At 38.0% G+C, this 27,642-nt stretch overlaps 1 protein-coding gene across 8 annotated transcripts in view; it reads right to left on the reverse strand.

The window, feature by feature from the left end:
• Window positions 1–3,736: 3,736 nt before the first annotated feature.
• TBC1D31 (TBC1 domain family member 31) overlaps window positions 3,737–27,642 on the reverse strand; it is a 64,153-nt gene continuing 40,247 nt past the window's right edge. For 5 of the 8 annotated variants that reach the window (XM_082363800.1, XM_082363796.1, XM_082363803.1 and 2 more), the window contains 11 exons: window positions 25,758–25,891; window positions 25,265–25,444; window positions 23,733–23,965; window positions 23,312–23,464; window positions 22,162–22,297; window positions 17,873–17,965; window positions 15,149–15,289; window positions 13,872–14,066; window positions 12,908–13,046; window positions 5,758–5,850; window positions 3,737–4,019 (listed from right to left, as the gene is read on the reverse strand). In XM_082363800.1, the coding sequence (XP_082219926.1) occupies window positions 3,886–4,019; window positions 5,758–5,850; window positions 12,908–13,046; window positions 13,872–14,066; window positions 15,149–15,289; window positions 17,873–17,965; window positions 22,162–22,297; window positions 23,312–23,464; window positions 23,733–23,965; window positions 25,265–25,444; window positions 25,758–25,891 (1,631 nt within the window). In that variant the 3' untranslated portion in view covers window positions 3,737–3,885. The remainder of the gene's footprint in view (window positions 4,020–5,757; window positions 5,851–12,907; window positions 13,047–13,871; window positions 14,067–15,148; window positions 15,290–17,872; window positions 17,966–22,161; window positions 22,298–23,311; window positions 23,465–23,732; window positions 23,966–25,264; window positions 25,445–25,757; window positions 25,892–27,642) is intronic. The other 3 variants (XM_082363798.1, XM_082363799.1, XM_082363801.1) reach the window with 3 other exon arrangements.

Genomic DNA, 27,642 nt, shown 5'->3' on the forward strand with positions numbered 1-27,642 from the left:
GTGCCTGGCTTCTGGCCTTGGTTTGCCTGTGCCCCAGGGGGTGGTTCCGCGTTGTTACCAACCAGGGTTCTTGGCCTTCCTTAATAGAAATTGATAAGAGGCCAGACAAAAAATTCCGGCAAGCCTTTATTGGGGCCCCTGCTGCAGCAGGTGGGAGTGAAAACAAGTAACACGTCCCCTTGCTCACTCCCCAAGCTGGGGGGGAGCTGGTTCCTTATCTGGGGTGAAGGTAGGGGTGGGTCCCGGGGCCAGACCAGAGGGGTGGCTTAGGTGTCTGCCCACCTCTCCGGTCCTGTTGAGTGCAGAGAACATGCTCAGTATGCTGCTTTTTGCTCCTGACACCCTGCTTTTGCTTCTGGCTCTTTAGAAGTGGAAGTTGGGTTTTTTGGTCCGTTTGTATCTTGTCCATAATTTGCCCCAACTGCCCATGCACACAGTTATTTTTAGTCCCTTATAGTTTCTTTGTATTTTGTCGATCAAGGAGACATTTGCCTAGGTGCAAGCACTGCAGCGAAGGGTCCCAGGTCCCAGCCTGTCTCACCGTGACCCTCCCCTTCCCAACATGGCCCAACCGGGCCACACATGGCTATGGTAACACTCGGGGGCCTGACTTCCTAACGAGCTTTCACTTGGCAGCCTTGGATTGCCTGCACCCTGGCCACTTCCTTCCTGCTGCCTGTGCAGGTGGGCCAGCTCTGGCCTGGGCAGCCCACCAACCCCTTTGCTGGCCAGTGCGGTCTGAACCTGAGCCTTGAGGAGGGAGGGACCTCCTTCCGAGTTTGTCCTTCCTTGGGTACTCTCCCTCAGCCCTAGGCACCCTTTAGCATTTTTATAGTTACTGCCCTATCATAGTTTACTCTTTACATTAAACTTCTCTTGTTCAAATTACGTGGTTTATCTCCTGTTTGGACCCAGACTGATCTGAGATTAAACATAAAGAATCTGTGTTAAGTGCACCCACATTAATAGACGAACACTTTGGCAGTCCTTGTAGTCATCATTACTGCTGTAATGGTCGAGTGGAGTCACAGTGGGAAGGCCTTGAGCAAATATTCAAATCTTGCTCAACATCAGAGAATTCATACCAGAGAAAAACCTTGTGAATGTGTGAGAAGGCCTTTAACCAAGTCAGTAACTTATTCAACACCATTGAATTCATACTGAAGACTCTTTAAGTGGAGTCAATGTGGAGAGGGATTTAGCTGAAGCCCCACATTTATCCAACCAGAAAGAAACCTTATGAATGTGATAAATATGAAAAGGCATTTAGGAACTGCTCTTCTCCAACTAACTCAAGGGAGTACTGGAGAAAAGCTTTGTGAATGTAGGCAGTGTGGGAAGAATTTTATTTTATTTATTTATTTTTTTTTAAAATTTATTTATTTATTTTTGGCTGTGTTGGGTCTTCGTTTCTGTGCAAGGGCTTTCTCCAGTTGCGGTGAGCGGGGGCCCCTCTTCATCGCGGTGCGCGGGCCTCTCACTGTCGCGGCCTCTCTTGCTGCGGAGCACAGGCTCCAGACGCGCAGGCTCAGTAGTTGTGGCTCACGGGCTTAGTTGCTCCGCGGCATGTGGGATCTTCCCAGACCAGGGCTCGAACCCGTGTCCCCTGCTTTGGCAGGCAGATTCTCAACCGCTGCGCCACCAGGGAAGCCCGTGGGAAGAATTTTAGCCAAGCTCAACCTTCATTCAATTCCCAGAGGATTTATATTATAAAGAAATTGGGGGACTTCCTTGGTGGTCCAGTGGCTAAGACTCTGCGCTCCCAATGCAGGGGGCCCGGGTTCGATCCCTGGTTAGGAAACTAGATCCCACATGCCACAACTAAGACCCGGTGCAGCCAAATGAACAAATATTAAAAAAAAAAAAAAAAAAAAATTGGGGTCAGGTTGAGGATATACTGTCAAGAAGCAGGAAGAGATGATCAGAAATGTATTTCGCAGATTTCATTAAATGTGATAATCTCTGAAATGCCAAGCAATCCCACGTGACTTATGAGACTCAGCCAACTGCCTCTCTGCTAAGCCAGTGACTTTATCAAGATTATTGCTGGGAGAATTGCAGGCTCAGGGAAAACTGGAGGGAAGAATGTAATAAAAAAGAACATGTGCCTGAAAGTATGTATAACCCACTTTCACTGGATGGATGGAAACTTTTTTAAAAAGTTTAAAATATTATACTACTATAAAAGAGTGTGTGTGTGTGTGCACGTGCATGCAGTTTGCAAAACCAATCTGAATGGATGTAAATTCTAGTAAAAGAGGACCTGAAGTAGAGGTCAAAAACAGGCAATATATAGCTGATTCTGGCTGGCAGAATCACAATATTTTAGAATTCAAATGGTTTTAAAAAAAAATTTATTTATTTAGGCTGCACGGGATCTTCGTTGCAGCACGTGGGATCCTTTGTTGCAGCACATGGGATCTTTAGTTCTGGCACGTGGGCTTCTTAGTTGCGGCATGTGTGTGGGATCTAGTTCTCTGACCAGGGATTGAACCTGGGCCCCGAGCATTGGGAGGGTAGTGTCTTACCCACTGGACCACAAGGGGAGTCCCTAGAATTCAAATACTTTTAGGTGAGCAATTTCTAGCTCATCGAAGTTGCCATCACACGGGAAATATTTTATATCCTGTGACTTTCTGTTGCCACATACACACACCAGCCTGGCCCATGAAGGTATGCTTCTAACAAACTGACAAAGAAAATGAGGCTGATGAAAGTGCTCTTGGGAAACCAATGCCTTGCATAATGATGGGGTATATATATTTTTTAAATTGTTTTTCCTGACGTAATCTGAGGTGTTTTTTTTTTTTGGCTGCGTTGGGTCTTTGTTGCTGTGCGCGGGCTTTCTCCAGTTGTGGTGCGTGGGCTTCCCATGGCAGCGGCTTCTCTTGTTGTGGAGCACGGGCTCTAAGCGCGCGGGCTCAGTAGTTGTGGCACGCGGGCTCTAGAGCGCAGGCTCAGTAGTTGTGGTGCACGGGCTTAGCTGCTCCGCAGCATGTGGGATATTCCCGGACCAGGGATCGAACCCGTGTCCCCTGCATTGGCAGGCGGATTCTTAACCACTGCACCACCAGGTAAGTCCTATAATGGGGTATTCTTTTAGGACTTTGGACAAAAGAGAGCATTTGGCTTACCATAAGGTTATGCTTTGTGCCAAAAAAAAAAAAAACAAAAAAACAAAACACTTGTACATACTCTGTGCTGTGTGTTAAGCACCATACCAGGAAAAGCACTATATCAGGAACTTTATATACATGATCTTATTTAATCTTTACATCAAAGACCACATGCTGTTTCTACTCTCCCTTTAGAAATGGGTTCAGGGAAGTAATTTGCCAAGATGAGGAAGCTGGGAGAAGCCCTGTTGTGGAGCTGAGCCGGTGCCGTCAGGAGAAGAGGAGACAGTGGCCCGGGTGCTGTTGGTACAGCGGATTGCTGACGAGGGGAGGACCAGCTGCTGGGGGTAGGGGGGCTGTCAGGTGGGCCTCTCCTCACTGCTCGTGCTCCGGCGCTGCCGCTGAGTTCAGGCTCAGTCCTGGTTGCACAGCTGTTGAGGTGGTGTCGTGTTCTTTATTTCTCCGTTCATCTTTAAAATAAAACCTCACCAACTAAAGTTCCTGAGGTTTATGCTGGTCCTTGCAACCTGAAAGGGCCTAATACAAAGCTTTAAAAGCTTCAAATTTTTTTTTGTTGTGAAAAGTACAATAAGCCATTTACAAGTCACAAAGCACCAGAATTAAGGAGAACACATAATTTTTATACACACATAATTTTCAAACAAAAGGTTGATCTTTATAGGAATTTAAAATAAATAATCTGAAAATCAGTGTCACTGATTGCAAAATAGGCATCTCGCTCTTTGACTGTCTCAAGGTGACCAGCCTCCTAAGTAGCCAAAAGATGAGGCGTCTGACATCTGTTCCGAGCCTCGGTGGCGAGTCTCTGGCGGAGATTTCTCACTCTCTCCATAAGATCCCATTCCATGGTGTCCCAACGTGTTTTTCTTTGGTTTAATGAGACTTGAAAACAAAATTTTAAATTAACAACAGTTAATTTTAGCAATGGTATAGTGTTTAAAGGTAAATACGTTGCAAAAAATCAATAATGAAATGAATATTCTAAAAACCAAACTTCTTAAACAAAAAGCCTAACATATTACCTGCCCATGTGGTTCCATTTACAAGTCAAATATTTATTCGTTGAATTGAACGAATGCTATTAGAGAACTTATCTGCTTTTGGTTAGCTTTTTTTTTTTTGATTTGGGAATACAGATGACCTTTTAAATTAGGAAGAAAGCTTGTTTAAGGGAGAATTTGAGTTCTTTGCAATAGTAAGTTTCTTCACCACGGTGCTTATTGTAATGAGAAAATTCCAAGGTGCCAAAATTAATATTGTGAAATGTACACCATGACCACTTCTCCTAAAGCTTAAATAAATAAATCAAGTGCTTTTTATAGTGGCCAACACAGGGAGAGTCCAGAATCAAGATGAGAGCATTACAATGTGTCCAAGTGTAACAGTCATTTCACATTGATTTAGAGGGGCTAGTAAATACTGGAATTCAAAAAAGAAGCATCTTAAAAATATACTTCTCTGAAACTTAGTTACATATTCAAATAGCTTCAATTTCTGAAAACTGTTTTTCCCCCAAGGAATAAAACATTTATGCTTTTCTTATTTTGCTGCCAAATAAGAAACCTGCCAAATGTCCTCAACTGGATTTTGAAATTTAGAACTATCTAGTTAAAAAGTTCTGACGTGTCAGAATAGAGAACAGTTGAGAATCTCCTGTCCTTTCATTTGACTTACACATGACTTTTGGTTTAATTCACATCCTGACACAGAATTTAGAGATGCACATAAGAGTATGAGTTAGCAAGGATATTTTACACAACACTGGAACTCATGACTTGTTATCAGGTATATTTCTTATAAAGCTGGTCTTTTGGGGACATTATATACAAATCTGTTCTTCTAAAAGAACTCAAAACACATTGTTAAATTCTGCTTCATTTATATGACAGTTTCACTGAAAAAGTTGGTTGAAATACAGTCTAACAGAGTTTCCAGTCCCCTCCCCTCCTTTTAAAAACAAATCAAGTACTTTACTGGGAAAACTGTTAGCTCCTTTATGGGCTTAATGCTGTGACCGCATTTCTGTAAGATGTTTCCATCCCATCCCTTCCAGAAATAAACAAAAACCTCCAGTTAATTAAGTCAAGGGATCAAAAGGCAACTAATCAACATGGAGCCACTTGCCCTCAGCAGTTCTGAGCAAGCTGGCCCCGCAGTCCATCTCAGGGCCCAGAGCAGACACATGTTTCCAATGGTTGTTGGAGGGAACTCAGCCCAGAATAAGAGTTGAGAAAATTCAAATATGTAATAGCTTTGAAAACTAATCCTGAGATTTTCTTTTCACGAGGATGTAAAAAAATAGTCATGAATATCATTAATTTAGTTAGTGACGGACTTCTATTGGAGCCTCCAACTCTGTTTTGGGCAGCAGTGCTGGTGCTAGAGAAATAGTCGCACTAATGATATTTGGCAAGCTTTCTTTACTTGGGGTTCGAACTGACCCAGTTTTTCTCCCCAGCTGGAAACTTGAGAATCTTGCTGACTCCACTTTAGGATTTCCATGATCAATGCCCTGGGAAAATGGTCTCAACATGCTACAAATATAACTTAAGCCACAATCTTGCTTAAATATTGCTAAATCGAACATGACAGAAGACATCTTTCTTGTTTGTTGACTTACTCTGTGTCAAGGACTCCATTTCAGAAATGTCTTTTAACTGTGAGGTTCTGGGCAAACAGCTTGAGGCGACCCATTCATCTTGGCACCTGGGCACTATGTTATAAAAGTGAAAAAATAGAGAGAATGTTTGGGAGTGGATAGAAAGCCATTATTAATTCCAGACGGTCCCTAGTGAATTAGAATTGCCAAGGATAAAAAGTCCCTTACTTTTCTCTTCTGGGAAGAATGCTGTCACCAGTCAATAGGCAAGGGAAGTACAGTTAGAATTAAGAGCTGAGCTGAAGGTTTGGTGAAGTACTTTAAAAACACCTTTAGCTACAACAAAAAGCCAACAAACAACTGAAAAATACAGGTGTTAGTATAGAGATCCCAAACATTTGTTGGGAGAGACTATGAAATGTGATTAGCAAGCCTTCCTTGAGAACAACTGTGAGCTGATCACTACCAGCTTTAACCAGGCAAGGCCTGATCACAATATACAGCAGACCAGAAGCAGCAGTAGGCAAGTTCTGTTTTTTTTAAAAATATTTTTATTTTTATTATTTATTTTGGCTGGGCTGGGTCTTAGCTGCGCCACGTGGCATCTTTAGTTGCAGCATGCAGAGTCTTAGTTGCAGCATGCGGGATCTAGTTCCTGACCAGGGATGAAACCCTGCATTGGGAGCATGGAGTCTCACCCACTGGACTACCAGGGACGTCCCAAGCGATAGGCGAGTTTTACCTGGACTTATTAGAGTAGGAAGCATGGCAGTGCTCCACACCTAACCGGTGCCGCCTCCTATTTTTTTTAACATCACTCCCCTCACTTCAAAATTTATACTCACCCCTCAGCTGTGATTGTACTGTTTCCTAACTCCTACAGCTTTACATCCAATAAGACATCAGAGTCTTTTTGATTTTTTCATCCTAATGTCACTTAGGATGTCCCTTCCTTTCTACTCCCATCACCAGGATCCAAGCCTCCATGAGTCAGGTCCAGACTGCTCGGGTCACACTGACTCATGAAGATGATGCCTGCCTTTCACCTGGGCTCAAGAGCTTCAGCTAATGGTTTTTGTTTTGTGTGTGTTTTGTTTGTGTTTTTTAAAATTAATTTATTTTTTAACATCTTTATTGGAGTATAGTTGCTTTACAATGGTGTGTTAGTTTCTGCTGTATAACAAAATGAATCAGCTATACATATACATATATCCCCATATCTCCTCCCTCTTGCGTCTCCCTCCCTCCCACCCTCCCTATCCCACCCCTCTAGGTGGTCACAAAGCACCGAGCTGATCTTCCTGTGCTATGCGGTTGCTTCCCACTAGCTATCTATTTTACGTTTGGTAGTGTATATAAGTCCATGCCACTCTCTCAACTTCATCCCAGCTTACCCTTCCCCCTCCCTATGTCCTCAAGTCCATTCTCTACATCTGCGTCTTTATTCCTATCCTGCCCCTAGGTTTTTCAGAACCATTTTTTTTTTTTTTTAGATTCCATACATATGTGTTCAGCTAATGGTTTTAACTCATCGTTTTAGCTCAATGAGTCATTAAGATAATGTGACTAATTACCAAATGATTAATTTGAACTGGTGTCAGGGAATGGAATATAAGAGTCATCTTAAAATATTTGAAGGGCTATCATAGTAGTAAGCGTAATCTGCATTGCTCCAGAGAATAGTTTTTTTTTAAATTGTAGTTGATTTACAATGTTGTGTTAGTTTCAGGTGTATGGCAAAGTGATTCACTTATGTATTCTTTTTCAGATTCTTCTGTACTCTAGCTTATTACAAGATACTGAATATAGTTCTCTGTGCTATACAGTAAGTCCCTGTTGTTTATCTATTTTATATATAGTAGAATGTATCTGTTAATCCCATACTCCTAATTTATCCCTCTCCCCCCTTTTCCCCTTTGGTAACCACAAGTTTGTTTTCTATGTCTGTGAGTCTGTTTGTTTCATAAATAAGTTAACTTGTATCATTTTTTAAGATTCTACATATAAGTGATATCATATGATTTATCTTTCTCTGTCTGGCTTACTTCACTTAGTATGATAATCTCTAGGTCCATCCATGTTGGAAATGGCATTATTATTTCATTCTTTTTTAAGGCTGAGTAGTATTCCATTGTATATATGTATTACATCTTCTTTATCCATTCATTAGTTGATGTACATTTAGGTTGCTTCCATGTCTTGGCTATTGTGAATAGTGCTGTAATGAACATTAGGGTGCATGTATTTTTTCAAATTAGAGTTTTCGTCTTTTCTGGATATATGCCCAGGAATGGAATTGCTGGGCCATATGGTAATTCTCTTTTTAGTTTTTTAAGGAACCTCCATACTGTTCTCCATAGTGGCTGCACCAATCTACATTCCCACCAACAGTGTAGGAAGGTTCCCTTTTCTCTACACCTCCAGCATTTATTTGTAGACTTTTTTGATGGCCATTCTGACCAGAGAACAGTTTTTAATGAGAGGGTTTACAAAAAGAAAAGCAGGTTCAGCTTTACATAAGGAAGAAGCAACTTTTAAATAAAATACTGGCAGAAAATGGAATGAGGTAACGAGCTCACCAGCTCTATTAGTGTTCTGGCATAGGCTGGATAAGCACTATTGCAATGTTGCAGAGATGACTCACATATCAAATCCTTCCAAATCTGAGATCTCACAGTTCCTTGTCTCTCATCTGTCCTCTTAAATCCATCCTGCCCACGGCTGTTAGGGAGGATGAATTAAATGCCGTCTTGTAAATATCAGACAGCCAATGGTTCCCCCCCTTTGCTTATAGCAACGTTTCAAACACTGCTGAGCAGATTCACCTGTGAAACTTTAAAACAAAAATCTAGCTTTCCAGTTGTTTTTTAAAATTATTTATTTACTTTTGGCTGCATTGGGTCTTCGTTGCTGCACGTAGGCTTTCTCTAGTTGCGGCGAGCAGGGGCTACTCTTGGTTGCGGTGTGCGGGTTCCTCATTGCGGTGGCTTCTCTTGTTGTGGAGCACGGGCTCTGGAGCGCAGGCTCAGTAGTTGTGGTGCACGGGCTTAGTTGCTCTGCGGCATGTGGGATCTTCCCGGACCAGGGCTCGAACCCATGTCCCCCGCATTGGCAGGCGGATTCTTAACCACTGCACCACCAGGGAAGCCCTTTCCATTTGTTTTAAATCTACGGAATTAAATGTGAGGTCCTGACTATGCATTTTTTTTTTAAATTTGTAATGTATCAAAAAATTGCCAGTCACTGGCTAACTGTAACAAATTTGAACATGTAAATAGTACAGTAAAAAGTGAAAGTTCTATTTTCTATACTTTTTTGCACTGCAACTTGCTTTTTTCCTTCATTTAATGTATTTATTTTAAAGCCCCAAAAGTGATTCTTATTATTTAAAATCAGTATTTATTTCCTGAAGTGGTATTACCTGGACCTCACAAAATTCAAAAGGAACACAAAGGTACAAACTAAATTTCCTTCCTTTCCCCAACCACGTTCGTTGCCCAGGAGGCACGCCGGGCACTCTGTCTTCCGCAGGCCATTCTGCTCTGCACCCAGGCTGGTGAACAGGATGAAGCCACTGCTCAGCCTGGCACTGAAGGTCCCCATCACCTGCCTCCTTCAGTGGTATCTTTAACCATCCTTGTACAGAAGCTCTCTGCTCCAGCCGGCCCGACCTGAATCACCACGACAGGCAAGTCTCTGCCACTGATTAATTACTTTTAACAAGTTCTGTCTCATGCAAGGAGTTCATGGAGGCGTTTGGATGGGGAATCCACAAAAATGATTATGGGAAAGTGCTGTGTGTGTGTGTGTACGTGTATGTGCATGTTTCTGGGAGAGATCCTCAGAGAGACCCACAGACTGTAAGTGGTTAGAAAATGGTGTAATATAACGTTAGAACTGTAACAAAATTAAAAATCGCCTAGTCTATAATCTTCTCATTTTACAAATGAGGAAATTGAAGACCAGTAAACATTTCTTAATAGGCACAAATGAAACACAAGTGGGTAAATAAACTAACCAGAGGTACACAGCTTACTGACTCTGGCTAAGATTATTTAAACTCTGTCTTCGTTTACCCTGAGGCTGGGACTAGAACCCGGTGTTCCCGACGTCCAGCCCGGGCTCCTGCGCCACACCGTGAAATCCTCCCTCCCTGAAATGTCCTCCAGTTGCTCTAAGCTCTTCCCTTTCTTCAAGGCCCAGTCACTTTAAAACCTGGTCCAGTGGCCCTACCTGGCAACCAGCATTTACGAATGTCATTAAAAAAATAAGTTTCACTGAGATAATTCACATACCACAAAATTCACCCCTTTAAAGGGTACAGTTCAGTGTTTTTAGTATACTTAGAGTTGTATCATCATCACCACTAATTCTAGAACATTTTCATCATCCCCCAAATAAACGTCTTACCCACCAGTGGCTCACTCCCCTACCCCTCCCACCCACAAACCACTAACCCCCTTCTGCCTCTACAGGTTTGCCTATTCTGGACATTTCATGAATAGAATCATATAACATGTGGCCTTTTGGTCTAGCTTCTTTAACTTAGCATAAGGTTTTCAAGGTTCATCCATTTTGTAGCATGAATCAGTAGTTAATTCCTTTTTATTGCTAAATAAGATTCCATTGTATGGATATACCATATTTTCTTTATCCATTCCTCATTTGATGGATATTTGGGTTGTTTCTACTTTTTGGCTATTATGAATAATGATGCTGTGAGCATTCAATGTACAAGTTTTTGTAGGGATATGTTTTCAGTTTCTCTTGGGGATATACCTAGGAGTAGAACTGCTGGGTCATACAGTCTCTCTACATTTAACCTTTTGAGGAACTGCCAGACTGTTTCCCAAAGTGGCTGCACTATGTCACATTCCCACCAGCACTGTTCCAATTCCTCTGATTCTCGCCCACACTTGTTAGTGGATTACATCCATGCTACTGATCGTGAAGTTGTATCTCATTGTATATATATTTTTAATTTTAATGTTTTCCCATGTGGTTTTGATTTGTCTTTCCCTAACGACTAATTTAAGCTGAACATCTTTTCATATGTGTATTGGTCATTGTATATCTTCTTTGGAAGAACTGGCTGTTCAAATCCTTTGCCCATTAAAAATGTGGACTAATATTTTATAAGACATCACTCACTATTCAGCTTCAGTTTAAGTTTATGGGCCTGGGATTTTAGGGGCAGCGAGGGTCATTCACATTGTCCAGAAGGTTCTATTTTCTGGGAAACAATAAGAATTCCTCCCCATTGTTAATAAAAGATTGACATTAGGCACAAATTTAAATAAATGATCTGTCATTGGCACACTCATCTGTTTCCTACTTCCTGGTTCCTCGCTTCTAGGCTCTGAGTGACAAACCAATGCTGAGCACTTCCAATCAATATGCCATTTTCCTAATTATAGCTGATTATCCTCCAGTTTTAGGATTAAATGACATGGATTTAATCTATACACCCTGATTAAGGCAATGATCAAATCCTTACACATTTGCCTTTTGAAAAATGAATGATTATTAACCAAACTATCTCTCATTGGTGAAATTTAGGAACGTTGAAAAAACGTAGATGGCATGGGAGGAAGACACCATGGAGGCGGAAGGGCCAACATGTAGGAAGACTACGGATGCAGGGAGCTTTTTGCAGGTTCTTTCCTTTTTCAATTTCTAAATTCGTAGGTTCTCCAAAAGTCTCAAATTTCTTTTCTTTCTAATGTTGGGGTAAGTGTGACAGGGTAGGGAGAGGCGGCAGCTCCAGTGGTTTGTGTCTTCTGTAAGCAGGTTTTAAACGTTTAATTTGTGACACTCTGCTCCCCACTCCCCCAAGGGCTCCGGGCGCTATTTGGGACCTAAACCCAAAAGCGTGAGAGGTAATGAGGGGTTTCAAAAGCAGCCTAATTAAATGATGATAGCATCTAACCTCCATTTTTGCTTTTCAATTTGTGCACTACAAAAGTAATTACAAAGGTAATGCACAGAGCATTAGTCGTAAAAGCCCAAAAGCGGACACAACCCAAATGTCTATCAATTGATGAATGGATAAATAAAATGTGGAATACTCATACAATGGAATATTATCCTGCATTAAAAAGGAGTGAAGTACTGATATATGCTACAACATGGTTGAACCTCAAAACATTATGCTAGTGAAAGAAGTCAGACACAAAGGACCATGTAGCATATGATTCCATTTATATGAAATTTCCTGAATAGGCAAATCTACAGAAACAGGGGTAGATTAGTGGTCGCCAAGGGCTGGGGGGAGTGACAGGAAATGAGGAATGACTGCAAATGGACATGGGGTTTATTTGGGGGTGTGAAAATGTTCTAAAATCGATCGTGGTGATGGCTGCACAACTCTGAATACATTTTAAAATATATGGTAATATAATACTATTGAATTGTATATTTTTAATAGGTGAACGGTATGGCATGTGAATTACATACTAGTAAGGCTGTTATTTTAAAAAGTAATACATACATTTTATAAAAGACTGAAACAATACAAGATATAGTAAAACAGAAGTTCCCTGTATCTGTACTCTATTTTAGAATTTTAAATTATTATTATTATTTTGGCCATGCCATGGGGCTTGTGGGATCTTAGTTCCCCAACCAGGGATTGAACCCGGGCCACGGCAGTGAAAGCACTGAGTCCTAACCACTGGACTGCCAGGGAATTCCCAAGAATTTTAAATTAAAATTTTGATTTTTCATTGAATGCCACTGTAAGTCTTGCACCAAAACCTAATGTTTGATTAGATCCTATAATAAGTTTCCTTGTGTTACTTTAATAAACTGTTGTTCTGAGGACCAGCTATTGGCAAAGCACACATTTTTACTAAAATTAACTAGAAATAGCACTTTGGGAACAAATCATAGTCTAGTACATTAAGGGGATGCCAAGGACCATGGAATAAAACAATTCTACAGGATGGTTGAGAAATTTTTCTTGGAGTTTTTTTTTTTTTTAAACAGCCCCACCTCCTCATCCCACTCTTCCTGACCAAAAAGTGGTAACTAGTGATTACCTTTTAGCTGAGCAATAATTTGGCTAAAAGTGCCAAAATACATCTCAAGGATTTATCCATGCTAAGAGACCACAGTTAATGAATGAATGTGTAACACCATGAAGGGAGAGAGAAGCGTTCACGATGCTCACCTTTATGGTATGGATGTTGAGCATTTTCTAAAGCATCATGTGTCTCATTCTCTAGGAACCACCTTCTAGATGCATCTGAAAGAGCAGCAGCTTTCTTTTCTGATTTCAAATGAAAGTCTTTTTCTTCAGCTTCCTCCCACTAAATTCAAATAAATGAAAAAAAAAATCACATAAAAATTGTGCTAATGCACGTTCCTGTAGTGAAGTAGCCCCTTTTGTTTCCTCTACTTTATATTTCCAAGGCACGTAGGATTTATTTGGTATTAGGGAATTTGGGTGCCTGTCTTGGCTCAAGGCTGTTGAAGAACCTTGAAAGCAGAAGCACTTCTGATGTCCCTACCACTCAATTCCTCAGAGTGCCATACAGGTCCCAACTGTCACTGAAATGACAATTCATTTCAATACATTTCAGATCTCAAATCTTATGGGATTGAGTTTTTAAAATTAATGGATGGAAAGGTATCCTTGAGAATGAAAGACATACTCCAGGAAATAGTGCAGAAAGGTTGAAGGGGGCAGTTTTTCTGATGACCTTGGAGCCAGGATACCAACCGTGGACTGCCCACCTCCAGACTTTTCATGTGAAAAAGAAAAATACTTCTATCTTGCTTATAGTTACTGTTATTTTGGTTTTTGTTACTAGTAGCTACATATAATTCCTAACTGTTCAAAGTCTTTTACGTTGCTAGTATAAAAAATTAGGTAAATTAAAGTAGTAATACTATACAATCAGCTAGAACAAATCCACGAGGTTGGGAAGTTGAGACACTAATGTAACTGAGAAAGACAGTCATTCTTAGGTGGCATCAACATTGGACTTCTCTGAGCACTACCTATTAAAAATAGATCATCTTTAAGATCTTTTCAAACACAAATTATGTGGTTTGATGCTATTGCCATTTGATTATGTACTATTTCAAGATTTAAATGATTAATAACAAGAAGTTTGTAACACCATTCTTACCTTTTTAGCTTCCCCCTCCATCACTGCATTTAATACTTCCATTTCTTTCTTTCTGTTTTTCCGAAGCAGTTTGGCTACTTCCTGGTAACATTCATTTCGGTGTAGATCATCGCATCTTTGTTTATGTAAAGCTTGAATTCGCCAGTCAGTATTTAGACATGCTTGTTCAGCTTTTGCCAAATTTTCTTCAATTAACTAAGAAAAATTCGTAAATTTCAGAAACAAGATTAGACTACATAAAATATGGTATGTCCATTCAATGTATCCAAGTGTCCAGGACAGATGTTCACAACCCTGGTTGCATATTAGAATCACCTCAGTGTTTAAAACAAACTGATGTCCAGGCTCCACCACAAACCAACTAAATCAATCTCTTTATCAGCTGGATATTGGTACTTCTAGAAAGCTCTTCAAGTGGTTCTAATGTATAGCCAAGGTTGAGAACTTCTAGGGTAAGGGATGGGTGGAATTAAACAATTCCCATGTTTCAGTCCTTTGAAAAGGAGTCAGAAGAACCTATTCTTACAGACTGGACAAAAGCCTATAAGGAAAAAAAAGGGGGGAGGGGATATTCTGAGGGGGGAAGCCAAGGGACAGAACAGAAGGTAGGGAAATCTTACACTATTCCTGGCTTTTGGAACTGGGCCAGGCCCTGCCACAGACCCATTTAACATTTCGTTAAAGGGGTAATAGACAAAGTTCTGTCCTGAAGCCCCCAAATTCTATTTCCATTCATTTAAGCCAGCATTTCTGAAAGGATACTCCACAAGAAATTCTATAAAATAAGTTTAAGAAAATTTCTTAAAGATTCACAATGTGCCACATCCTCAAATCTGGCATGGAAAAAACCTAACTTTAAGACAGCATTTTCAATACTTGTCATCCCCATTTTATTTAATACTAGTTATTGATATTCTACAGAATACACTTTGGAAATGCTGGCTTTTATACCAGGCAGAGACCTGATGTTTTGCAACTAATCCACTCAGGGATAATTTCGGAGACTTAACAATGTAGGGCACTAAAATTTATAAAGTTATTTCCTTTGTATTTTCTTCCAAGTCTTGAAATTCTCAGAGTATAAAAGACACATGTATATGGCTGTCAGTGAAGTAAGTAACCTCTAAATAAAATAATGTGAGTTTCTAGGAACTGTGATAACTGAAGCAAAGAAACAAATTAACTTTACAGAGTTCAATATTAAATTCCTCCTTTTAAAAGAATGGCAGATGGTAATTCCTTCTTCTGTAGATACACTAAATTTATCATATTTTTACCTTCTGAGTTTTTTGGTTCTGAGTTTGATCTGTTCCTATCGGTCTATGAAACATGTGTTCTTCAAGATCCACTTTTCGTTTATAGGCATCTGCATCTTCTCTCATTTCTTTTGCAATAGCTTCTTGATTTCTAGAGAGATTCTGTTAAAGAAATCATTTGTAAAAAAAAAAAAAAAAAAAAATCACCAATCCATATTAATAATGACGCTGGAACACAAAAACGTCTTTGCTCTTTTTCAGGATACCAAAACTGTAATCATCTAATTTTCAAAGTAAAAAGCAAACAGTGGTGACATCAGTGGAAATAAGAGTAAGGACCTCTGAAAATTCTCTCATCTATAAAAGCACTGAGATCACTGGCAAAACAAACTTCTTCAGAACTCTGGAAATTAACTGAAGGCTTACAGCAATCTGGGGAGCATTTATTCATGAAAATGGCTGAATCTTAGTAAGAAAGATGAACTTTATGGCATTTTAAACTTGCATTATTCCTATTCCATGCCACCCCTAAGCTCTGCCATTAGCTTTGAAAATCATTAGCCTGGCAGCCAATGGAGGGGACAAAATGGAGTTGAGGTCCTTCTAACTCCCATTCCCAGAGAACTGTCATCATCTGACTTGGAAGACCCCACTTTCAAGGCTGTTTTTATTTGACCTGACTCATAACTCACCTATAGCCTTTTCCCTGGGGATGTCTGCTGAAAACAATCAGGGGAAACTGTTGAATATCGTGACTGTCCAAGGCACTGGATCACAGAGCAAACAACGGGCCAATCAAAAAGCTTTGTAGGAAAAGCTGGGGAATCAGATAGCTATAGGGGGCTTTGAAATGCTCCAACAGATTCCTGGGACTTTAGAAGGCCGTGTGCATGTGTAAAAATGTGCACGTGCCAAGGGCTGTGTGAATGCTCAGACCTGAGGAGGTCCTAAGCGCTCAGCTCTGGTGAACTGAGGTTTTGCAAAATCAGGAAGTGAAATCTAAGAGAGTTGTAAACTATCTAACTGAGCTTTGAAAGTGTGCCCGAACATGATGCACACGGTGCCTCTCGGCAAAGACTAGAGGTTTTTACTGGTTCAAGGGATCTAAGGAAATCTCTGTCTAGTCACCAGGCTACCTGAGTAGAGACTTCAGTGGCTATGCATGACAAAGAATACTTTACAGAATAATTCAGAAAAGTCACTAAGCAAAGAAACAACAAGAAACCCTGGGGAGAGAAGAGAATGTGGTTTCCAGAAATGTCCTATTACTTAAAATAACTAGTTTTCAACAAAAAATTACACGATATAACAAAAAACAAGAAAGTATGGCCCTACATGCTTTAAACAGACATTAACCACATGATCTCCAAAGAAGATATAAAAATGGACAATGAACATATGAAAAGATGCTTGATATTAGTCATCAGGTAAACAACAAATGCTAATTGAGGAACATTCTACAATATATCTGGCCTATATACTTCAAAAGTATAAATGTCATAAAATATAAAGACAAGACTCAGGAATGGTTCCAACTTAAAGGAGAATAAGGAGACATGACAACTGAAACAAATGGATTAGCTTAGATTTTCTTTTGCTATAAAAGACATTTTTAGGACAACTGATAAATGTGAATACGGTTTATACAACAGATAATAATATGTTAATTTGCTGATTTTGATAATTGTACTGTGATTATGTAATAAGGATTCCTTGTAGAAAATATACAATGAAGTATTCAGGGGTAAAAGAGCATCACGTCTACAACTTACTCAAACAGCTCAGGAAAAAAATGTGTGTGTGTATAGACAGAAAGAGAAGGATAATGCAAATTTAGCAAAATGTTAGTATTTGAGAATCTGAGAGAAAAACACTTTGAAATTTTTAGTATTTTTCTTGCCAATTTTCTGTTAATTCTGAAATCATGCCCCCAGGGCCACCACTCCACCTCCCCCGCAGAAAAGATAGTAAAAAATAACCTCAAGCTTAGTTCAAATGAATGAATTCTAATTCAAAATCATAGGAGACTTAGTGTAAATTCCTGGGGCTCAGATTTAGAAAAAGTTCAGTGTAGAAACTTAAAGTGTTGTAGTTATGAATGGATGCTATGTTTTAAATCTTATTTAATGTGAGCAACAATCATATGCATGTTACCTGTTAGGTATTTGTAGTTATCGCTAATTTCAAACAGTCTGACTTTTAAGAGGGCTGAAGGAAGTGAAAACATGGTTTCAACATTAAATAAATGAGTAACATAATGCTTTTCCCCAACAAAAAATATCTACAGCAGTAACAAAGTTTCCTTTTCCAGTGTCTTGGAAACTGAATTATACATGCTAAAGTAGGTACTTGCTGATTTGATTCCAGAAGATTGAAATTTAGAGTGCTTTACAGTTCTTATCTGACTTAACCTTGTAGGATCTTTGTGAAGTACTGGGTTAATTTTGCAGTCACTATTACACAGATATAAGAAAACTTAGTAAGTTAGTAAAAGATCCTGAGGCAAAATCTGGGGCTTACATCTGGTGCTTCAGACAGTAGACTAAGTTGTTAAGAGAAACATGAATTAAAGAATTACAACAAACTGTGCATTCAGACATTCTGGCTACCTTACAATCCTGGATAACACTATACTCTTCTTGAAAAAAAACAAATAAAATGAACATTAAAAAACCTTGAATAAATTGTCTAAAAAGAGTTCATACAAACTCTGCTTTTCTTATATTGGAAATTGTTGATTTATACCTTCTCATAAAGTCTTTTTTGTGGTTCGAGTTCCACATGTCTCATTTCTAGGTCTTTGGCTGTGGCAGCAATTTCTCGATCTCTCATATGTACCTACGGCCAAATAACAAACTCTGAATACCAAAAATAATTTACAAAAATATTTTTTGTTTAATCGATTTAGTAATCTTGTAATATGAACAACCCGCTAAATGCATTTAAAATAATAGGTAATGGGTTTTTGAAACCAGAGTAATTGCCAATCTATTAACATTCACTGTGGAATCTAGAAATAATGTCTGAGTTAAAGTTAAGCATAATTTTCTAAAAAAGAAAACACAATTACCATATGCTCATCTGCCCAGACTGGGAGAACAGATGGCAGTTCTTTCCATATTACATTAGCCATATTATGAGTTAGAAAAACTTGAGCAATTTAAATTCACAGTGGATAAAAATATAAAATGTTTAATCTTATTCGATATAACATTTATTTAATGTTCTTTTTGATTAAACTTCTATACTTTTCTAAATTCGGTTTGGCAACTAGTAATTTCAAGTTAAAATGTACTGTGGACTGTTCAACCTGTATGTGCCCTGCTTGGACTTAGCCAATTTAAAGTTCACCTTTCTCAAAATTTGATTACTTGGGAGCTTTTCACTCCTATACACTAGAGGATTTGGATCAGGAACTCTTTAGATAGAGATTCCTGGGAACTGTCTTAAATACTTGGCTGCCTAAAATGCTCATTCTTTAGGAGTGAGAATAACATGATATGTGTTTCAGAACAAACGAAAACAAACTATAACCCATGAGGCGTCTAACCTAATCATTTCATCCAACCAGTAAACGGTTAATGATTGCATTACTACTTACACGCCTAAGGCAAAATGTTAGATATTGTAGACAAACTATCAAATACATATAATCAGAGAAACAAACAGTAAAAACGAGAGTATAGTGGGATGTGCAAGGACATGCATCCAAGGAGTAAAAAAACCACGGACTGAAAACCAGTTCAACTTAAAGAGGTTCCTGAGAAAGCAGTTAGCTCAAAGGTGGGGACACTTGAGTTGATGAAGCAAGAGTAGTTATAATGCTAAGAGGTGGAGGAGACATTTGGCATAGCAAATAATGCTTTTTAGGAATTTCAATTACAGAAGCTCTTTTGCTCATGAATTTTCAGAGATACAAACAGCTATGTACCAGAGCAAAACAGATCAACTTTGCTTGCTACTAACAGATGTCTGTGTCACTTGTACGTGTCACTTTGGACTCAAGCAGTCTTTCCTGCTGGCGCCTGAACGATGAGTAGAGAAGTTTCTGCTATTTAGCAGGGTCAGAGCTCACGATCAGACCAGGGAGATGGAAGGGCAGGAGGCTGGAAGGGGAGGCAGAGGCCAGATCGTGCCACTGAAAGGACTTGGCAGGATTCTTTCACCAAAAAACTGCCTTCCACTATCTCAAGGGGGTTTGGAATAAAGAGACAGAGTTCTAAGCCTGAATTACTTTTGGAGAAGAACATAGATTTTCTAGAATAATGAATTATCAACCTCATTTACTAGATGAGATAGTTAAAAGAAATCATGGATTTTAAAAATCAATTTAAAATTAATTGGCTTTAAACAAAACAAAGTATTATCTCATGCTATAAAAGAGATAATAGATTATTAATATAGATGAATGAAAATCTTAAGAAAAATTTAAATATTTACTACTTTATCAAAAGCAAGTTTGAAACTCCTTAATTAGTTTACAAATTCAATGCAATCCTAATAAAAATTCCAGTAGGATGGGGGGATTCAGAGAGAGAGAGGGAGAGATAAAATTTTCAAAGTCTATTTGAAATGATAAACATTTGAGAATACTGAAGAAAACTCTTTAAAAGGCACACTAATTGTGGTAATTAGGCCTACTAATTAGTAAAACATTACACAGGTGTTATTCAAACAGTGTGGTACTGGCTTAGGAATAGACAGCAAAGGAGATCAAGTTTATAAGGGAACTGAACATTTAATACCCATCAGCTGGCAAAATGACTGCTAATATTCAACAAATGCTGCTGGGAAAATTGACTTGCCTTTGGAAAGAAGTAAGCTTGGTTCCTAACTCATTCCTTACATTCAATTTTCAGACACATCAGGGGCTGGCAAACTTTTCCTGTAAAGGGTCTCAGAGTTAAATACTCTAGGCTTTGTGGGACGTAGTTTGTGTCAGCTATTCACCTCTGCCATTGTAGTGCGAAAGCAGCCAAAGAAATATGTAAACAAATAAGTGTGACCGTTTTCCAATAAAACTGTATTTATGGTCACTGAAATTTGAATTTCATATGTTTTAAAAAATTTAATTTTCATGTCATGTATTATTATTCTTTGATTCCGATTTTTTTTTAACCACTGAAAACGTTAAAACCATTGTAACTCACGAGCCTTACAAAACAGGTGGTGGGTCAGATTTGCTGGCACACAATAATCTGCTGACCCTTAGGGACTTCCCTGTGGCACAGTGGTTAAGAATCCGCCTGCCAATGCAGGGGACACGGGTTCGAGCCCTGGTCCGGGAAGACCCCACATGCCGTGGAGCAACTAAGCCTCTGTGCCGCAACTACTGAGCCCAAGCTCTAGAGCCCGCGAGCCACAACTACTGAGCTCGCATGCCACAACTACTGAAGCCTGTGTGCCTAGAGCCCATGCTCCACAACAAGAGAAGCCACCGCAATGAGAAGCCCGCGCACCGCAATGAAGAGTAGCCCCCGCTCGCCACAACTAGAGAAAGCCCGTGCGCAGGAACGAAGACCCAACGCAGCCATAAATAAATAAATAAATAAATTATTAAAAAGATAATCAAAGATTAAAAAAACAACAGAAAACTACAGAACTAGAAGAAAATAGGCATAAGTGGTAATATAACCTTAAATGGGAAGGTTAATAAACATGACAGAAAACCTAGAAGTCATAAAAAACTAATGAAGTTGGTTATCCAAAAATTAAAATATTTTACATGATGAAAAAAAGACACTGCAAACATTCTTAGAGTCAAACACAGACTGAGCAAAACATTCTCAACAGACAAAAGGATTAATGCCCTGACCCTATGCTGTGAGGCAACCACTATAGCCACATATAATTGTTGGGTCACTTAAAATGTGATTAGTCCTAATTGAGGTGTGCTACAAGTATAAACTGACTACTAGATTTCAAAGACTTAGTACAAACAAAAGGTAAAACATCTCAATGACAATGTATACTAATTACATACTGCAAAGATAATTTCAAATATACTGAGTTAAATATTATTAAAATTAATTTCACCTGTTTCTTCTTACTTTTTAATGTGGCATTAGAAAACTTAAAATTACCCATGTGGCTCACATCATATTTCTATTGGACACTGCTGCCCCAAATGATAAAAGAGCCTGTGTAAATTGGTAAGAAAAAGAGTAACTTGGTAGAAAAATGGAGAAACGATTTAGATATGCAATTTTTAGTTCTACAAATGAAGATAAATAAATGAAGAGACAGTTAACATCACTAGCAAAAAAACAAAAAAAAAACAAAAAACAAAACCATTTTTCACCTATCACCTATCAGACTGGCAAATATTAAGACTGATGCACTCCAAATTGACTAGGGTATCGGTACTCTTATATTCTTAAAATACCTAAGTGGATTCATTTTTGGAGGACAATCTGGCATACCTTGGAATTTATTCAACAAAAATATGTGTGCAACTACTCAAAGATTTGTACCGAGAATGTACAATCTAGCAGTGTTTCGTACAGCAGAATACTGCAAACAACCTAAATGTCCAACAGCAAAGGATTAGTTAAGTAAACTATGACACGTCCATATAATGGAATACTATGCAACCATAAAAAAAGAGAAAGATATATAACCATTTTAAAATAATTTATCTCTGGGGATGAAATGAGAGAAGAGTGGAGAAGGTCCATTTTAACTCCATATATTTTATAATGGAAATCTTTTTAGACTAGTGATGTGTAAATTTTTATATTAAAAAGGAGCATTTCCCTTCACAATTAACTTCATGGTTCTCTAAAAGAACAGTCATCAAGGACACTCATCAACTTGACTCACTTTCCTGGCATTTCTAAAATATTTAACCATTAATGAAATATAAAAGAGAATAAGAATAGCTGGGGGCGGGGGGGGTGTGTGGAATTACATAAAACTAAAGGGGCTATTTAGTATCCCTTGTGAACTCTAGGAATAATATTTAACTTGAAGGTGTTCGTTACATTTAAATGAGAGTTAATGGAGATAATGTATGAGAACTAAGAATAATAAACCTTTCTCTCAATTTCATCATCCAGTCTTCTTAGCTCCATTTCACGCTGATCTTGCTGAGGCTGCAGAAGACGCCTTCTTGCAGCATCTTGTAAGTGCACTTCCTTTACTTTCAACTCTCTTTTCACAGCAGCTAGTCTTAAACACAAAATACATCAAGAAGAATAAATAAAATCATTTCCCAATATATATTTAAATGGAAAAATACTATGTTTCACAACAATGAAAGGCCTGCCACCGATTTTGGTCCGCTTTCCCAATTCAACTGGTGCCATCATAACATGGGTTTTTATAATATAGACATGAAAATGCTCAATTACAAAACAAGCCTGCATTCATGAAAATGACAAGTCCACATGCAATTGGCTATTTCTTCATACTCAGAAATTCTCTTTAACAGGTCTACTACTCAGATCACCTCAATACAATTAATATCCTTTATCTGAGAAAAGAAGGCCCCAAAATACTCCGATGTTACCAAAGATTATGTATGCTTATTCTTTTCGAATTTTAGAAGGCTAATGGCTCAGTTCAGTAATTTTTTTTTAACTCACACCAGAAATCTGTTTCATAAAGTCCTATCCAAAAATAAGAATCAACAAACACAGAAGTGATTTTCCCAACAATCAGCCTTAGTCTCAATGCTTATCCCATAATCTTAACTAATTTAAACATTTTGCCTTATTAACGTATTATTCAATAAGCATTTAATACTTCTTTCCCTGTCCTCCAAAGTATGAAATGCACAATGAGAATCATTTTATGTTTCATTTTCAGGTCACACAGATACATTTAAAACACAATTTAAAAAATTATACTCCGCTAAAGACAATTTACCCAGCACTGTGTTGCAAGGCACTTCTGCCCACTGTAAAAGGTACCTTAGATCTTGTATTACTTCTGAATAATCAGAGCACGTTATATTATACTCAGTATAGCTTTAGAATTACATTTTACTATATGCCAATTTTTTGAAAAATGTATTATAATTTCTTTTTATTAGCTTAAACATTTGTGTAATGGAAATAGCAGAGCTGGGTAATACTATATAAAGTGAAACTATATAATTATATATAATTTCACAATAATGAAAGAAATAAAAATTATTAAAATAACTCAGATGTCCAGCTTTTTTCAAAGTGTTAAACATACTTCTGTCTTTGCTGTATCATCTTCTCCTCCTCTTGTAAGAGCATTTCTCTCCTTGTTTCTTCAGCTTTACGAAGCAGTTCCTGTGTTTGGTACCAACCTTCATCTTCAACTCTTTGCTGGTCTACTTCAGCTTGCATGTCTTCAACTACCTGCCTAGAGTACATAATATTTATTATTATAACAAAACGCAAATGAGAAAACTGAGTAATTTAAGTCCAAGAACAACCAAAACTCAAAATGTATATACCTGATTAACATGTAATTGTTTTACTTCCATATGCAAGAATATCTTTAAAGATATTTCCATCCTTCAAACTCTAATTTTATACAACTTAATAATTTACATGTCTTTTTCATAAAAATTTTGTTTATATTTATAATAGATTTTGTTTTTATCAAAGAACAACCATTCCATGATTACCTCTCTCTTAAGGAATCCAATTGATCATTCCTTATTCTTTCTCGTTCCTGTGTCTGATAGTCCACAATAAACTTTGGATGTTGATTAAATACTGGGTATTGCCCTTTTGTCAGTGCCACAAAAACATCAAGCATGCTGTCTGGATGAATATCAGCGGGCGTGGTATCCATGAGACGATAAACTTCTCTAATTACAGCACTTATATCCAGGTTATTCCGATGGTGAAAAAAAAACTGTAAGAAAACTTCGTGTTTAAATTGAGATTTACCTAGTAAAGCAATTAAGGCAGAACTAAAACGAGTTTAAACATGTAAATGTGAATTTATCTTTAAGAGGATTTTTTTTTTGCCAATTCACTGAAGCGTTTCGTAACCCAAGTTTTAAAATGAAGATCCAGTTTCATATTTTACAAAATAAATTTATACAACCATATTATGAAATTTTGAAAGAAAACTTTTAAAATTTTAACTCAAAATGAAGGCTTCCTTTATAATAGAAGACTGCTTCGACAATGAAATAAAGTCTTCTACTGGAATTTTTTTCCTTCAAAATCCAAAATAAGTAAATTCAAAACTAAATTAGCCTTTAAAAATAACCTTGGTTTTTAAAAAATATCTGACATGTTTCCACATTATCTTGTTCTGCTGGCAGATCCAAATTCTAATATATATACACACATACATACGTATATGTACGCATCTTGTGATCATGAAGTAAAAATGAAGTTTAATTTGATAGGAACCACAGAATAAGTAACAAACAAACAAAATCAACTTAATTCATCCTGTTACCAAAAGAACCTCTCCCTTTAAAAACTACCTCTAGGGGCTTCCCTGGTGGCGCAGTGGTTGAGAATCTGCCTGCCAATGCAGGGGACACGGGTTCGAGCCCTGGTCTGGGAAGATCCCACATGCCGCGGAGCAACTGGGCCCGTGAGCCACAACTACTGAGCCTGCGCGTCTGGAGCCTGTGCTCCGCAACGGGAGAGGCCACGATGGTGAGAGGCCCGCGCACCGCGATGAAGAGTGGCCCCCACTTGCCGCAACTAGAGAAACCCCTCGCACAGAAACGAAGACCCAACACAGCCAAAAATAAATAAATAAATAAAATTTAAAAAAAACAACAAACGACCTCTAATGCTTTCTTTCAGTCACTGTCCTCAAAATTCTCATAGTTACCATTCTGCATGTGTAATAAGCATCCAGATTATCACAGACCAGTTGGGTCACTGATAAGATCATGCACAGAATAAACAACTACCCAATTGTTAAACATCCTTTAAATAGGCAAAAAGCACACAACTCCAATAGTATCATGATTCTTCTCTGAAGCTGTGATTTTAGGACTAGCAGTCAAGCTATAACTGACTACAGCTCCGTGAGGGCCAGGATGCAGAGCTATAACTTACTCTCTGCTGTAGTCTTACCACCGGGCACCAGGACCTGACATACAGTAGGTACTCAATAATAAATGGATTTTTAATGGAAATAAATGAAATTTGAGAACCACTACTTAAGAACAAGGATATGTACCTCAAAATCATCTTTAAGATTACAGGTGAGCAAAGGCGCTCTAGAACATATGTTGTAGGCCACAACAGTCATCAGGAGGAACGAAGGATGGTTGGAAAAGACATTATCGAATAATTTTAGCCACTCCTCTCTTGTCAGTACTTCCGAGAACACAGTTTCAAGAAGAGGCCATGCATACAGCTAAAATAAATAGGAAAAAATGTATTAGTTCTTGAGGGAAAAGTCATAACAGCCATTGGTAATATGCTCGTTTGGTTTTGATACTAAAATCATTATATTAAGAACATAATTATGAAAAGAACTACCCTAATTTGGGCTCTTCTTTACAGACTTTCAGGAAAGCAGTTTAATGAAGAAAAAAAATGGAATACTATTAAAAGTATAACAGTAGTATGTTTATTATATTCTTTCAAGAAAATACTGTCTTATTTATACCAGAACCAACGTTAGCTTCCAAAATAAGTTGTTATTCTAAAAACCTTACATTTCTTACCTGGGAAGTTATATCATGATTTATGAAGTGTTGCAGGAGTTCCTTGTCATGAAATGCCAAAACATTTTCTATCATACTAAGAATATTGATAGGAGGATTAGGAAAATATTCAAACCAGTGTTGACACCAATTGACTATGAAGAAAAAAATTGAAAATTTACCTTTACCTTTCTATATCATCAAAGAGCTTTACAGTTCTTAAATGTATCCACTCTTTATATCCTCAACATGCCCATTAATAAAGAAAACATAACTCTTTAAATTCTAGAACAATAGATTTTAAAACTCCATCATGTTACCGTAGTATTTTAGGTTTATAGAAATATTCCCGTTTCTTCAGAGCAGTCAATGAGAAAGTATCAACTAAAACAAACAAACCTTCCCAAAGTATTCCTGATGGTAGCTATAAGGCTCTGGTTCCTGCTGGCTTGTGTGCTGCATGTATTTAGATTTCTCCTGGTTAACAAAATGACCCTCCTAAAAAAGGTCCCTATTTAAGTCTTTGATAAAATGTGATCAATGTTAAATGGCAATCTCCTCAAATCTACTAGAATTCATACCTAATTAAAGAGTCCCATTTCTAGGAAAAGAGTGTTCTATAGTCATGGTAACAGGCAGTCACCAGGACTGGTTTTAAATCTAACTGATGAATGACAACTTGTTTCAGTAAACTTGACTTTGAAAACCAATCAGTGACAGCCACAGCAGTGTCCTCTGAAAGTCAGCCAATAGAAAGCAGAATCCATTCCACTGAAGAGGCTTCTAAGACTGACTTTAACTCACTCTCACTTAGTAACCAGCACAACCCCCAAAACATTCTTTTCCAAAAACCCTAGTAAGATGATCAGTTTCATTGCTCAGTGAACCTATGTCTAACCACCACAACTTTCCGTAATTATTAAATTCAGATTTTTTATTTTAAATACTGAGCTGGGGTTTCATGTTTTGACAATAAGATCTTTCTCAAATTAGCAAATGGTCTGATCAGAATATTGGATTACATATGGTTTATTCCATTATTTCATTTATTAGTTAAGTATTTAGATTTGAGTTAATAATTAAGTCATAAATAAAATCTTGCAAAGACTAAGCTTTAAAAGAAACATTTCAGCTTCTTTAACTGCTGCTCTTAATAAGTTAACTTTAACAGAAAAATCCAACCTCTCCTAAGTAAGTAACTATGATGTCCCAGACACTGCTAGTTTTGGGAATTTTAAAACACCACATACATACACAAAGCCCTCTTATATTTAATCTTTATCAACAGAACAACTGTTTTCAATTAAGCAAGAGGGAAACACTGTTTTATACAGTAAATGTCTCCTCTTGTATTCTGCTAGGTGCCACCACACAGAAGTATGGGTAGAGGACCTAGAGACAGAATTGACTGAGAGCAGAATAAAGAGAAATGATCATCACGTGGAGGTCCTTCACTAAACCTGAAGAATTTCCTCCTGGTTATAAGAGGAACTCTAAAGAGTGCTTAAAAATGACTTTTATAAACGTATTCCAAATTATACATAGAAGTAACTATATTCCTTCACAATTTCTTCTTGGCCCCAACTAGACTGTAACCTGAAAGCCAAAACAATGGCTTATCCCAAAGCAGGGCTAAGATTTAGTTGAAGCTCAGTTTATTGAATAAAACGAGTTTGAGACCCTTGATGAAAATGCATAGCTACTCATGCTGACTGTCATGGATCTTTTAGATTTAGATCTCAGTTTTAGAAGAGAAAAATCAATTTCCTTAGTATATAACCATACGTAGCTATGTAACAAGATTTTACTGGAAGTAAAAGATATAGTTGTGCATGCCTACTCTAAATTAGATATAATCTGCTTTTTTTTCTTTCTTGTGGTAAAATATAATTTGCCATTTTAACCA

The sequence above is a fragment of the Balaenoptera borealis genome, assembly GCF_965194805.1.
Source record: "Balaenoptera borealis genome assembly, chromosome: 17".
In the NCBI taxonomy this organism is placed as follows: Eukaryota; Metazoa; Chordata; class Mammalia; order Artiodactyla; family Balaenopteridae; genus Balaenoptera; species Balaenoptera borealis.